Below are 14,194 nucleotides of genomic sequence, written 5' to 3'. Positions count from 1 at the left end.
GGTCGCGCCTGGTATTTTAGAAGCACGAAAAAAAATTTGGATAGCCTTTTTTAGAAACAAAGCTTGGTGTATTTCATGATGATAAGCGCTAGCAGATAAAATCTCGTCACGTACAGCCGAAGGCCTGAACAAAGAGAAGGATCAAGGTTCCTCTATTCCAGTAAATAGCAAGTACGTGTTCGATTCACATCTGCAAGAATAATAAAACTATGCAGAGACTTAACCGTGGAAAAGGCCGTCGGTATTTCAAGCGTTCGTTTTACGCCTTCTATGTCATGGTGCTATAATTTAGTGATAATAATAGCTTAGTTATTGTTTCAAGCTATTAACACCAGCCGGCTATTTACTATGAGTTACACTCACTCAAGGGAGAGAATTAACAAAGCAGAGGAGACAGGGGGTTGGGAGACGGTGGCGCCCCTGGATTAAATAGCGCGGTTGTGCGTTTTGAGCCACTGCTGCAGTCTTTTCAAACCAGCAGACGCCACCTCCTCACAGTCTACTAGCGAAGCGCGTCTATACACAGTCATGAGGCGCTAGGACAGTTAGCTGGTTAAGCAGGTTCCATGCTGAATCTGAGTACACTGAACCTTGCATACGCGTCACAGAAAACTGTCATGTTCTGGTTATTGCGAAGATTCAGGGGCTGTTCCATCACTGTTACAAAGACCATCTGATGCTTCGACCTCTTGCTTAAAAAAAGTGCATTAATTCAACAATAACGAGACATCAAAATTTTTAAAAGTAAACTTCCACTTGTGTTTATGTGTGTCAGTTCCGTCGTTTTTACTTCCGTTACTTATTCTAGTGACGATAACACGTCCTTCTTCAAGCAGAGGTCTTAGTACAACCCTGTGTTTACGTGTGCTTATGTCATCAAAAAAAGCAGTAATGTATTAGTAGAAAATATTGATCGCCGAAACAAAGCGAGAACTGCATTCTGAAATAAACACCGAAATATACCACCTCATTTTGAAAAATAAACGCCGAGAGCTCTAACTCCTGGATATCGTTGTGGCGTGTGCATATGTCTTCAAAACAAAAGCGGCGATTAATTAGTATAACATATTGTTCGAAGGAGCGAAGCGAAAGCTGAATTCAGTTATAAACACCTAAATATGCCGAAATATTTTCAAAAATAAAAACCGATAACTATTACTCCTAGATTTAGTTGTGGCGTATGTTTATACCCCCAAAATAAACAGCAGTAGTTCATTATTAGAAAATATTATTCGCCGGAAAAAACGACTACAGCATTCAGAAGTAAACACTGAAATGTACCATAGATGTATTAAAAATAATAACCTATAAATCTAAAGCATAAATATAGCTGTGGCATGCGCAGAACAACACTGACCCTTCCGGCTGAAACCAAACTACTTTTTTTTTTGGTGTTCTTCGGTTTAAACCGAAAAAAACAAAACCTGACTACAACCGAATCCTACATCGAAATAATTGCTTTAAGCGGCTGACTTTCTCTCGAAACTAGTTATTCACTTCATTTCATCTGGGTCACTGCAAGGCTGACACTAACTGCAACAAAACGACGCTGCGCACTTGTCGAAAAGGGTGTCAATTCCACACACGCCCTATTAAGACGGCCACTGCATTGATTGCAACACCAACATAAGCACGGGAACGTGCGTTATAGCGTGAACTGATGTTCCAATTTTTGGCAGGTGTTTATAACCCAGTTTTTGAAAAGCTGGAACTAAGAGCACATTTCGGTTCATAAGAATAAGTGCACGATTGTTACTTGCGTACTTAGAAGACAACGAACGTAACATCAGTAGTATTAACGTACATGCTTTATGCATACGGCCATATATACGAACTGCCGTTCCCATTATTAGCGGTCGCATTAAATATTTTTTTCCTGCGGCCTGAAAGTTGAGAACCGGCAGGTAAACAGGATGCTGGATGGAAGATAAGAGCGTTCCCTTTGAGACGGGCCGACGCCAGTTGTCACCATGCTCAGTTCTTTTCTTTGTATTTCATTAAAGGGTTAAAAATCGGCCTATAAATTAGCCGTCTTCTTCAAATACATTTTCAAACCTACACTCGCAACCTGATGTCAACTCTCAGCTTTTGACTCACCTATCTTCCATTCGCTTTTCGCTAACTTCTACCTCAGATTCATTCCCATGACCACTGTGATGTCTCAACCTCAGGACCTCAGAGAGTGTGACTGTGGTTGCAGCAACATCTGGATGGATTCCATCACATTCGACTATAAGATACACAATTCTTTTTACAGATTTATCGCACACTGCCGATGTGCCATCTTCTTGGTTAATTTTCCTTTTGTAGCTGCGTGATCTAAGAAACCCTAATCTAGCTGTGAAAATTAGGGGACTGCCTCTTCAGGTATAATAGAACAATTCCTTCCTAATCTGGATTTTCCAGCTTCTATATAGTTCTTAACTCTGCTTCTTTTCCACTGAATTAAACCAGTTTATACCTTCTGCGTGTTTCACCTGTCGCCAACCGGTGAGAAAGTCAGAAGATGGTACCGCAGATATAAAGGTCACAAGATGCTACTTTTGATCATTTTCAAAATTCTATTAGCCCAAAGCGAGTATCTGAAATGCTAAAAATGCTGCGTCGTAAAGCGCGTTTCTGCCGATCAACAAATCGAACTCCCAAAGAGCTCTACTGCCTTCTTGTTTGGTATTTTATGCAAGCAAAACTGAGCGAAAGTTGACATTATTCTTTGAAATGACTTTGCGCTCCTATTGTATTCCATGCCGCTTTCAAGTGACTACACTGGCGCCACGCTTCTCACGCCATTTAGATTCTGTTTGGAGAATTTAACCAAATCCAGCGCTGGGATGAGGCTCGGTTCCAAGTAATGACTCTTCATGGTAGCGCAAATAAGAAGTTCTTTAATGCCGACTCAGGGGTACAACTTAACCTCTCGTGTGACAAAACCGAATACGCCATACACCCGACCTCGGCGTTCGCATTACGATGGAGGTGAAACGCAAAAGGCACCCGCGTGCTGTACGATGTCAGTGATTATTAAAGATCCCCAGGTGGTCGAAATTAATCCACAGGCCTCCACTACAGCACTTCTTTCACTCCTACCTTCCTCCCTTCCCTTACGGCGTGGTTCGGGTGTCCACCGAGATGTGAAACTTGCTGCGCCATTTCCTTACCCCAAAAACCAATTTTCAATTTTGCCACACACTCACGCACTCAGGAATATAACATACTGAAGTGTTTCACGGCGGTTGGAAACAACTTTCTTTCGTCAAATAACGTGTTATTTATAGAGCGCTCGAAGCATCGATACAGTAGCGTGAATGTGCTGCTATGTTCACCATGATGTCGCGCTTACATGAACTCCGCAGTCCACATGGTTTATTGACGACAAGCTCAAAATTACTGACGTCACGAAGGAACACCCAGAGGATACGTATTGCAGATAAAAATTCCTGGCAAAATTGCTAACATAGATTTTTCTCCTCAAAAATGGAACATTTTCACTCCTAAAACATAATCATCATAAAAATTGCTTACGTGTTTCGCGCCTTGCTATCCTTTCATTTAGCAGCAAATTAATTCGGTTCTGAATAAAATGATCGCTAAATAACATGATGATGAAATAATTAATTCCTGCAATTCCTCACTTTGCTAGCATCTTTCGAACTCAATGATAACGCTCACACGCGTAACACTGATACATGGTTGATACCGGTTGCCGCACTCACTATAAGTTGCAATCGCTTCTGCACAACCTCCCGGTCATCCTTAATAAATACAGGCATATAGCCACGCCTACATAGAAACAATTACATGACTAATTCTTATTCACACAGCTGCTGCTTTCTTTCCCAAATACATCGAATGCATACATGTATACTCATTAGCCATCACTACATTATGTAGGTTTCAAGACTGACCGTACTCAATGTTACCCTTTTCCTAGAAATATCACAGTTAATATTAATATTATTATTTATTGATACCTCACAGGCCCCGAAGAGCATTGTGTGGGAGGAGAATCATGGAAAAGGAATATACAGAAATAACAAACAACAATAACGGTACAATGGACGCGGTACAAGGCAAAAACCAAGAACCCAGGTTATTTCAAACAGAGCAAAAATAACATCTGAACAAAAAATACGAAAATACTAAATATGAAATACGAAAAGCTGCTAAACGCGAATATGCGAAGAGGTAGTAGTCAGGTGCAAACAAAAACAGTGTTGCTACTGTTGCTAAAGAATTATTTCACTTTGGCTATTGCTATGCCTTTAAGTATTTATTCTGAATGACATAGATTGTTTTGTATTTGTTTGTTTCAATTTTTAATCGATCCTTCGTGAATTGTTTGTGATAAAACGTGTATTTTCTTCGATTTTTTTTTGTTACGGTATAATTGACAACTTGGCTACTAGGACTGTGTTTCTTTTTCACCTTGATCTATCCAAGCCATTGATTATTGTAAACCATTGATTGATTATGTATCTAAACCATAATTATTGTTATTGAGTCAACGCCTACTGCCTCAAGGTGATGAACGAAAACTGAAACTTCCCGCGATGCATAACGAAAGTGACCTCAAGCTCAAGACATGGCTTCGACCTTTGGTACTCACGACTTTCAAGGCCGATTAATGGAACGTCCAAGGGATACAAGAATTGAAACGTAACGTTGAAGGCGCCCTGAACCAGGCAAAAATATTTTTTCCTTCCATACAAGCGCGAGTCGTTTTGTTCTCTCACCCGGCAGAAAGTTACTTCGGTTTTTTTGAACCAGGCCGCCGATTCATCTCTGTATTCATTGTGACGAACTGAAACTTGTGTGTTCGCAGCTAGATGTTCGAATAGCATTAACATACGCCAGAAAAGTTTGCAAAATTCTTCAATAAGCTTTTCATCATAGTAAGGACGGCACGTGTAATACGTTGAACGTGCTATTTGTATTATATTTCGGGATCACTAAATCCTTCACATGCAATACTGAATGCCACAGTCAGAAGAGAAGCCCACAGCTCCCATTAATCAACTCGTTGAAATGTGTCGTCGGAGAGCCTATTGTTTGGGCATAAATTCATTAACGGCACTCCTTTCGCCTGAGATTGCACAACTGCAGGACACTTCGCAAAACTTTCTTCATTGCACCCATTTAATCGTCCGACAACACCTGCAGGAACCTAACGAAAAAAGGCACGGCAGACTTCTGGTCACGGCCTTTTACAAGAACCCTCATTAGCGACCGGCTGTTTGCGCGCTGGTTTTTTTTTATTAAAAGCACAACCCATTCTAAATGCTGGCATTTTAAACTCACAATCCTCCCTTCCCGTCAAAAAGAAAAACACCCTTCTGCCTCGAATTTTAAACCTTCTTTTGGACGAAGCAGCTGTCCTTTGTTACAAAGCCGAAGCGTTTTAGAAAGAGTTTGCTGTTTTTACGTTGCTAGATGTTCGCGACACTTATTCTGCTACAGAATAATACACCTTGAACTCTCCTAAGTTTGAAACTTTCTTGGTAAACAAAGCATACCACGGCCAAAAACTACGCTCGTACGTCTGGCGTCACACGGGTTCAAAGAAAACAGCTAACATATGCAATTCTAGGTATGTTACTCTGCAGTTTTGTCACATTGATAAAATAATATATGACGACGTCACACTAAATCAAATAATGCCATGTTGAGAACAAAGCCTGACAACGTCAGGTTTATCCTCAGCACTTCATCGTTAGAGGTTTTTAGAATTTCTTACATCACAAGGTGTTTTGGCAGCTGGCCATTATGATAGGACAGCAGTGCTGCGTCCGCCATTCGTAGAAAGATTACATTCAGAGAGAATTTTGAATACGGCTACAAATTTCATCAGTATTTTTTTAAATTGCATTCATGTCACTGACATTGAGTGCCTCTATTTTATATCTTTTCAAAGAACGACTCTGTAAAATTTTTTCAAAATTCAATTCAACCCCAGAACAACCTAAAAATCATTATAGTTTTTTCCTAGGTTATTGAGTGCGGGACTAAAATAATTTCCTGCTATTGCTGTCTCCTTGAGCAACCACTTTAATCTATTTTTCCATGAAACTGGATTCAACGTGTACGTTAAGGAATTTTTTAATATCGTCACATGAAATGCACTTCTTAGGTCAGGGCCAGCGAACGACACCAGCGAAAAGTTAGTAACGGTTTGGCCTTCGACACATGTCGGCTGACAGCGTCTTCTTTTCATTGCGTCACACACAAAAGAAGCTCGTCATGGCTGTATTTAGGCTCCCCAGGAATTATTCTACGCATTGTATTTCCGCGTACAGTCTTGGTTTTTTCTTTATGGTTTCCGGTTTGTTTTTAGAGTGCTGTGGTTTGATTTTTACATGGCTTCAACGTATTGCCGTGTGCACCTCCTGGATTTTTTTTTCACACAAAGTGTCGCCGTATCCTCCCCCCCCTCCCCCTCTCGAAACAATTACTTGCTTGGAGTGCTAACTAGGTCCTTGCATTAGCCGCAAGACAGAGTTCATCTGAAAAAAAAATGGGGACAAGCACTTCGCTCACTATCCGATGGGCAGGTTGTGACAACGCCGCGAGGTCACGCAACCTAGGTGGCCCACGTGCCTCCTAGGTTGCTTTCTGGGGACCGCCTGCCAGAGTTACTGTCGTGATCTTTTGCCGGCACCACGTTTTCTGGAGAATGGGCCTTTAACGCTATTAGGTTAAAAACATGCAAGCGTACTTACTGCCATGCTATTGCGCTTACCGCGTCTTAAGAACGAGCACGACTGTTTCACAATGTAAGCGAAGAGGAACTCCACACTATTGCGTTCCAACCACTCGCACCATCTTGGGCATCCAGATTCCGAGACATTGCAGAAGGCCTTTATGTGTAAAAACACCTTCTGCTGTGAGGTCAGTCCAAAAAGGTGACGTTGCTTTCTTTATTTGCATGAAAGGTCGTTGCGCAATGCCTAAACACGTAATCTCAATGAGATAACAGCAACAACTTCAATCGCTGCCTCATAACTGTGCTACAGCGAATATAAAAAAAATTATCACTTACGCTTGCCAGCCGGTCAAAACGAGCGAAGAGGTCGTTCAGAACCTTGACCAGTTCTTGAGCCGAGCACCTCGACGCCAGAGCTGTAAACCCTTGAATATCGGCGAAGAGGATGCTGTCCCGATCAAAGGTAAAGGAGAAACATAGTGAAGAAAAATGAGCTGGAATATAATTTAGCTTGTATCGATGACGCATGCTAAAGAGCACATGTTGGAGGAGCAGCAGTTTCCTCACTGGAAAAAAAAACTGAATAAATTCGTTGAATTCTACGCAAGGCCCAGACTCGCGTCATATCGGATCGCGGTAGAAAATTATTGGAGCAGTTGGAGAAATCCGCCTGTGTATTGTTGCTATGTGTTGCTCCTGTAATCCGCGCATATATTACATCCCCGGTTTTTTATGCCCATTTTCTCTAGCTGCCGGTCATACGTGTCTGTTGTAGATGACTGCTCTCAGACAATAGAATCAAAACTGAATCAAAACTGTTTTTTTTGTATTTCCTGGTGTTTGTCCGTCATATACATATGCACAAAACATGGCGATAGCGTCTCGTATGTACCGTGTAACGCGATTTTAAGGTTATCAGGTTCGTTCCGGCTGAAATGGATTAAGAAGTTTTTTTCTAACGTGACGGCCACTCAGTCCGCAGTAAACATGACAGTGAAAGATAAAGGAATCCTTCAGCTTACTAAACTCATGCATTCATTGAAACGTTCCTGCGAATATAAACCGCGTCAGAACTGCTTAGTCAATTAGGATAATCACCGTAAAACCGCCATAGACAGTACCTTTCTCTTTTTTTGTCTCTCCCATCGTCCATAGTGTTGTGTAGTAGCACGCAGCATACCAAAAATAGAACGAATTTGGACTCGAAGAATTCATTGCCTTAAATTATTCGCAGATTTTTTAGCGCAGCAATTACGCAGAAAGTTATACTGGAAAATTTTGAAAAGAAACGGGACACTACCATTATGTATTTTACGTGTCGGTAGCTTTATAGAGAAAATATTCCCGGCGATCTGAGCAAGGTCTGTGAAAGTGGAGCTTTTCTGGGCAAACGCATCTCCTTTCAAGCTCAAGAGCCAGGCAGCGTTTACGAACAGGCTGATCAAATTCTCTGTCCAAGTTTACACAGCCGCAGCCGATAACAGTGTTCACGAGCAGTTGGAGTGCAACGGTTTACCGCGGTTACAACGCGCCCTAACTCCAGTGTGCGTGAACATGGTTTATAGTACCGTCCTTTTTTTGTTCCGAAGCGTTTTTGCATGTGGACCAAAGGGGAGATATTTTTGCTTGAATATTCGGCGCAGACACAGTCGTACTCGCAATATTTGGTGAATGCCCAAGTTTTTGTGGTCGCAGTAACAGCGACCATGGCATCTCATGTGCGCGTGTGTGTGCGCGCGCGTGTGCGTGTGTGCGTGTGTGTGTGCGTGTGTGAGTGTGTGAGTGTGAGAGTGTGAGAGTGAGAGTGTGAGAGTGAGAGTGTGAGAGAGAGAGAGAGAGAGAGAGAGTGTGTGTGTGTGTGTGTGTGTGTGTGTGTGTGTGTGTGTGTGTGTGCGCGCGTGCGTGCGTGTGTGTGTGTGTGTGTGTGTGTGTGTGTGTGTGTGTGTGTGTGTGTGTGTGTGTGTGTGTGTGTGTGTGTGTGTGTGTGTGTGTGTGTGTGTGTGTGTGTGTGTGTGTGTGTGTGTGTGCGTGTGCGTGCGTATGCGTGCGTGTGCGTGTGTGAGAGTGAGAGTGTGCGTGTGCGTGTGCGTGCGCGTGCGCGTGTGTGCGTGTGTGCGCGTGGGCGTGTGTGCGTGTGAGTGTGTGTGGGGGGGTGGGATGGCGTGCGTGCGCGCGCGCGCATCTTTTTTCTTTTCTTTAGTCTAACAGCCGCTGTGGTGGCTCAGCGGTCATGGTGCTCGACTACTGACCCGAAAGACGCGGGATTGTTCGCAGCCGCGGCGGTCGCATTTCGATGGAGGTGAATTGCTAGAGTCCCGTGTGCTGTGCGATGTCAGGGCACGTTAAAGAACCTCACTTTGTCAAAAGTATCTGGAGCGCTCCACTACGCCGTCCTTCATAGCCTGAGTCGCTTTGGGTCGTTAAGCCTCAAAAAAATTGAACCTTCATCTACTGAACGTAGAAAACAAAGGACTGCTCTAGAATATCGTTTAATTGTTACGTTTACGCAAAATTAAATGTGTAGGACAAAAAGAAAGCTACACCCGACGGCACGAAAAGCAGAGGAAAGCTGCTAGACGATCGCTAAGCGATCCCAAGCAGACGAGAAGGTAAGGTCACCCATCGATCCCAGCAGAGCAGCCCTGATCGCAGGCCGGATAAATGGCCAAAAGGCACAAAACATTTCTCTCTTAAAAAGCACTACATAATGCTTAATCAGACAGGCCCACAAGACAGTGAACAGTGAACGTGGCTCGCAAAAGCCACCCATTTAGGTGCAATCTTACACAGAAACGAAAAACGTTTAGTTTTCTGTCCCATAACTGTTTCGTTTTTTTTTCTTTTCGTATACGGCTCCCGCAGTGCAAGTTCTCGTAGCCTGGAACTCCTATCTCCTAATCTGAACACCGTAGAAAGTTTCGCGCGGGTCTTCCCGTTCCGTAAGAGGGTACTAAACATACACGTAGGAATGCTGGAATTCCTGCACAGACGTGAGCGGTGATCAGCTAAATGCATCCAACTCCAGCTGCCGTCTGCCGTGGCCCTCGTTACAGTCGCGATGGGGAGTTTATGCATGCAATGCTATGTGGCCATTTCCGCATCAGGCAGATCTGCCCTGCAAGCCGGAGCGGGAAATAGATGTCGCCCCGCGAACTTAGGCGCATTGGCACGGGAGAATGCGTGGGCATGTAGATGATCGCCCCCGATCGGCTCTGCGGGCTGGAGCATTCCGCAGGCCTGGAGTGCTTCGCTGTTTCGAAACGCAAAGTGCGAGAGATACAGACGCGTGGTCTGGTCGTTCACCAAATGCGATGACTTAGTAAGCGTGCTTCCACATTCCATATGCCAGTAGGAAATGAACTACAAACAAAGAAACGCAGCCTTCGTGCGCATATGCCAACTTGTCGTGCAAACCATTTTTCTTATACATCACAACTCACTGCCTCGAAAGACCGCATGCTTACCTTAACGATACAAATTTTTGTTTTTAAATATTTATAGCACTGCTCTGTACGTCTCACCCCTTCCAGAGTTTCCGTGTTTTTTTTTCTTTGTGCCCCTATAATGATCCGCACCCAATCTCGTAAAATCGTTCACTTTGTATTTGTATAATATGAACAGCAACGTCAATAGGATTTCGAAAGTTTCTTTCCATTACATATTTTGCAATCTGCTGTACATCATCCATTTTTTTTCGTTTGTGGTAAAGCCATCCTAAACAGAAAAAGTATGATGTAAATTTATTAACTCTATATCTACATCTGGACGAAAAAACCGTTTCTTAAATGGCCCATTCCCGCGTCGTGGAAGTAAAAGAGAGGCTGAGGTTAGAGTTGCCTAATGCATAGTCGATCTTGTCCACCCAGAACTATCGTGTTAGGCGTACTCCCTAAATAGATTCATCCGGCTTCCCCTGTAAAAGAGGGCATGGCGTTGGAAGAGGAGTTTTCACAACTCTTCTCGACTGCGCAATTCCATAGCGCGGACAGGAACACAGGAACAAAAAATAATAGCTGCTAGAAAAGAAATGCAGCCAGGGCTTAGTAACGCTTCCAAGAAGTACGCTTCGCGCAATTAGGAAGCAAATAAAATGGATTAATAGGAAGCCTGTTTCATGTATCTTCCTGTTATTGGTGGATCCTATTTTTAACTGTCTCTTTCGCATTTCTTTTCACGCTGACAACACTTTCTAAACAAGCCGCAAGTTTACAGTGACAATGCTTCTTGGCTTGCCCCTCAGCTACAGCGCAACTGTCCTAAATGCGTGTCCATGAAACCAGTACTCTTGTTGCCTAAAATTAGAAAACATTTCGACTTTAAGAGATGTGTAATAAACGTAATGAAGACGCACGCACACACACAAAAATTTCATCACATCGTATTCAAGAGAGTGCGCACACACTCGTAATAAAGAAAGAAAGCGTAAAGAACAGCGTTTTATTTTGCACAGCTGGAGCGTGCGGCTAACAGAAATGTTTTTTTTAATTATGAATCGCTGAAGGTACCCTCCCTCTACAACGAAGGTAACGACAAAATGAGCCATTTTCTCATTTCCAGCACTAATGCGGTCTTCCAATATGCCTGGAGGCGAAGTGAATCGACGATATAAAGGAGTTAACTGCATGTCGATGCATTAGTATTCACCTGCATTAGCAGCTCTACCAAGAGTTCTCATGTTTTAGCCTTTGCTTAAGGATAGCCGTCTAGCACCCGCCGCGCTCACCTTTCAATTTTCTTTTTCTTTAGTTTGAAAAGTTACAGTAAAAGCGTTGGGCCATTTCGCTGCCTGAGTGCCTCACACACTTTATGCGTCAGTAATCCTAACTTGTACTAAATTAAGAATAATGTAAGCCCTCTGGGCATAAGCGCGATAGCGATATTCTGTCCTCTTCTGTGAGAAATTTTCTTTCACAGCCACCGCTCACATAGATCGGAAAGCCAGGCTCCTCGTTTCTTATTTCACTTGCACTCTTGCAACAACACTACTCTTAAGGTCGACCTTCATCCATTGAAGGTCGCCGCGTTGTAACCACGCGCTGCTACGGCGCTGCTCGTTTTAGAAGCCGAAGATGACCGCTAATGCAACACGAAGAGAAATAGCTGATATTTTATTTCTAACTATTTTCTTCTAGGCCCACCTCTTTCGGAAATCTGAACATCATTGCCTCACATTCGAGAATGCCTTAAATATATTGGCTAGTATAGCGAAGACGCGCTGAGCAGTACAACAAAAATATACAGCAAGCTCTACTCCCCTGCTAGCACAGTTTCAGCGTTAGAAAATAAGCACAAAGGTTTTCCAAGGAGCACTACAGCACTAGGCATTGGCAGAATGACACGAATATAGTTGCGGCAGAGGTGAGCCTTGTATTCAGCGTTCGTTTTCATAGACAATGGGCAAAACGACCCAACTACCCTGCCCCTGCTTTTCAAAAAGTGCGCGCGAAATCACAACTCATCTGCAACGAAGCCATTTTGCCGTATTGCGCGAAGTAATTTCCTTAAATTCTGAAAGCGGATTTCCCGTTCACAGTTCTTTTGTCGTTTGTATGATTTTGCGATTTTTTTCATGTCCAACTTCTCGTCTACCTGTGAATATCGAAGGACTAAAAGCGCAAAAAAGATATCGGAGATGCGACGAACATACTGCCATGTAGCACTTAGGAGCAGTGTGTCTCCACTGTATTTCCTTTTTGACGACTTTACTATTCTTTATTAGGGCAGTTGTTCATTCTCCCCATCACGCACACCCGTCCAGTTCTCTACCAGTACCATGCGAGCGCCCAACAAACGACCGTGCAGCGCTCTATTACAGACCACATCTGCAAAACAGGCTGTAAAACGCAAGAACTTTCAACTCACGAGCGTATTCTTCCCCGTTATAACGCATCATTTCCTCCTACGCCACTGAACAACTTTTTGTTCGATGAATGCATTATACTAATAAAGAATTAGCCTGGTATACAAATGCCCTCCACAAGCTCAACGCAAAAATGTGCCTTTAACTGCGCCCTCTCCCCCTCCCTTCAGCAATCGAGGTAAGACCACTGGAACTTTGACAAACCCTCCCCACGCGTGCTCGTCTTTTATACTTATTTTGTTTCATTTTTAATTCCCTAGCGGTTGATGTCCTTTATTTCTTCATATGCCCGCACAGCATAACAAAGGGCCAGAGCAATCATTTCAGAGCTGTCTTCCCTTACCCGTATAGCATGCGTATACATGACGGCTAATCTCATATGCATGAGCACAATCCTGAAGACGAATATTTTCTAAGCATCAATATATTGCGCAAACACCAGGATTATTCTCGTGATCCACGGCACAGCCATCCGGCGCCCAGATTTTTATTCGCTATTCCCCGTATTCGCAAATACGCGGAATATCGAAATACTTAGGATGACAATGCCGTTGACAACGAAGAAAACCCCGTTTGTGTAAGATATCGATGTTTTGGAAATAATTGCATCGAAGGATTCGCTGTTCTAAATTTCGAGATCTTTTCATGTTGTGTGCTGCAACAACTCTGCTATCTCGACCAAAGTTGCAAATAATTGCAAAACCTTTGCCTGAACCAAGATCGCTTCTGAATAATTCTCCAAAGGGTGAACCCGGCTCTGTTACCCAGTTATATCTCCCTAAGGTAAACAAGGCTCTGCCCATATGCTCGACAGAAAATGTCCACTGCCGAAGCCGCTCAATTTTAAATATATGAAGTCCACGCGCGCTTTCCACTAAATTCGGGACAAACCTAATCTTTTCCCTCATAGGGTAATCTTTCCCTCATGCGTGTGCAAGAGACTCAATATTGCTTGCTTCTCGAAGGCTCCGCCCGTAGTACTGAAGCATTGGTACCACGCCCATCTTCTTGGTGCGGCAACAGCTGGACTAGCGAGTATAATTGCGCCCGCTCTTTTTGGTTACAACTCAATCTGAAGGGATGGACCGATCAACGGGGTCGAGCAGGGGAGCACATCGGTTAGTTCGAGCATAGCAACAGTTCTGTACGGCAGAACCACGGCCTTACCTCACGTTGTCGTAGCAATGAATGTAGATCTTGTGAAACTGGGAGGTAAAAAATTTGCGGTGATCCTCTTCGTTCGATATGTCTTTGATGATCTCTTGGGCCACAAAGCGGGGAAGAAGTGACAGCAGCAGGCTTTCCTGCGACGCAAGGAGCGATAACAATAAAGAAAATGCAGTGAAGAACCGTGCAACAGAAAAATTCTTTAAAAACGCGCTTAATTTAACCAGCACTGTATCCATTTGATCACGCTTAAACGAAGAGACATAATTTGGCTGCATGAACAGAAGCCATATAACTTTCTATCGGCATTCGGAACCTGTTGCAGCTGGGACGTTCTGAACGGATCTTGACTTAAACGCAAGAATTACAAAACTTGTTTGAATCAACAAGACAGCTCAATGGGCAAACACCACTTAGCGCTTTTCTTCCACCTCAATAGTTCATGCGTCTAAAGCCATAATTTTAAC

General features: G+C 43.3%; 1 protein-coding gene across 2 annotated transcripts in view; it reads right to left on the bottom strand.

Moving 5' to 3' along the window:
- Positions 1-14,194, bottom strand: part of LOC144128532 (adenylate cyclase type 8-like) — a 343,381-nt gene that overhangs the window by 52,584 nt on the left and 276,603 nt on the right. For both annotated transcript variants that reach the window (XM_077661985.1, XM_077661986.1), the window contains exons 6-7: positions 13,728-13,864; positions 7,037-7,148 (exon numbers count right to left, since the gene is read on the bottom strand). In XM_077661985.1, coding sequence (XP_077518111.1) covers positions 7,037-7,148; positions 13,728-13,864 — 249 coding nt within the window. The remainder of the gene's footprint in view (positions 1-7,036; positions 7,149-13,727; positions 13,865-14,194) is intronic.

Source organism: Amblyomma americanum, chromosome 4 (genome assembly GCF_052857255.1).
Source record: "Amblyomma americanum isolate KBUSLIRL-KWMA chromosome 4, ASM5285725v1, whole genome shotgun sequence".
NCBI classification, from domain to species: Eukaryota; Metazoa; Arthropoda; class Arachnida; order Ixodida; family Ixodidae; genus Amblyomma; species Amblyomma americanum.
Note: the sequence above shows the minus strand (reverse complement) of the source record. Positions and strands in the feature narration are given on the sequence as shown.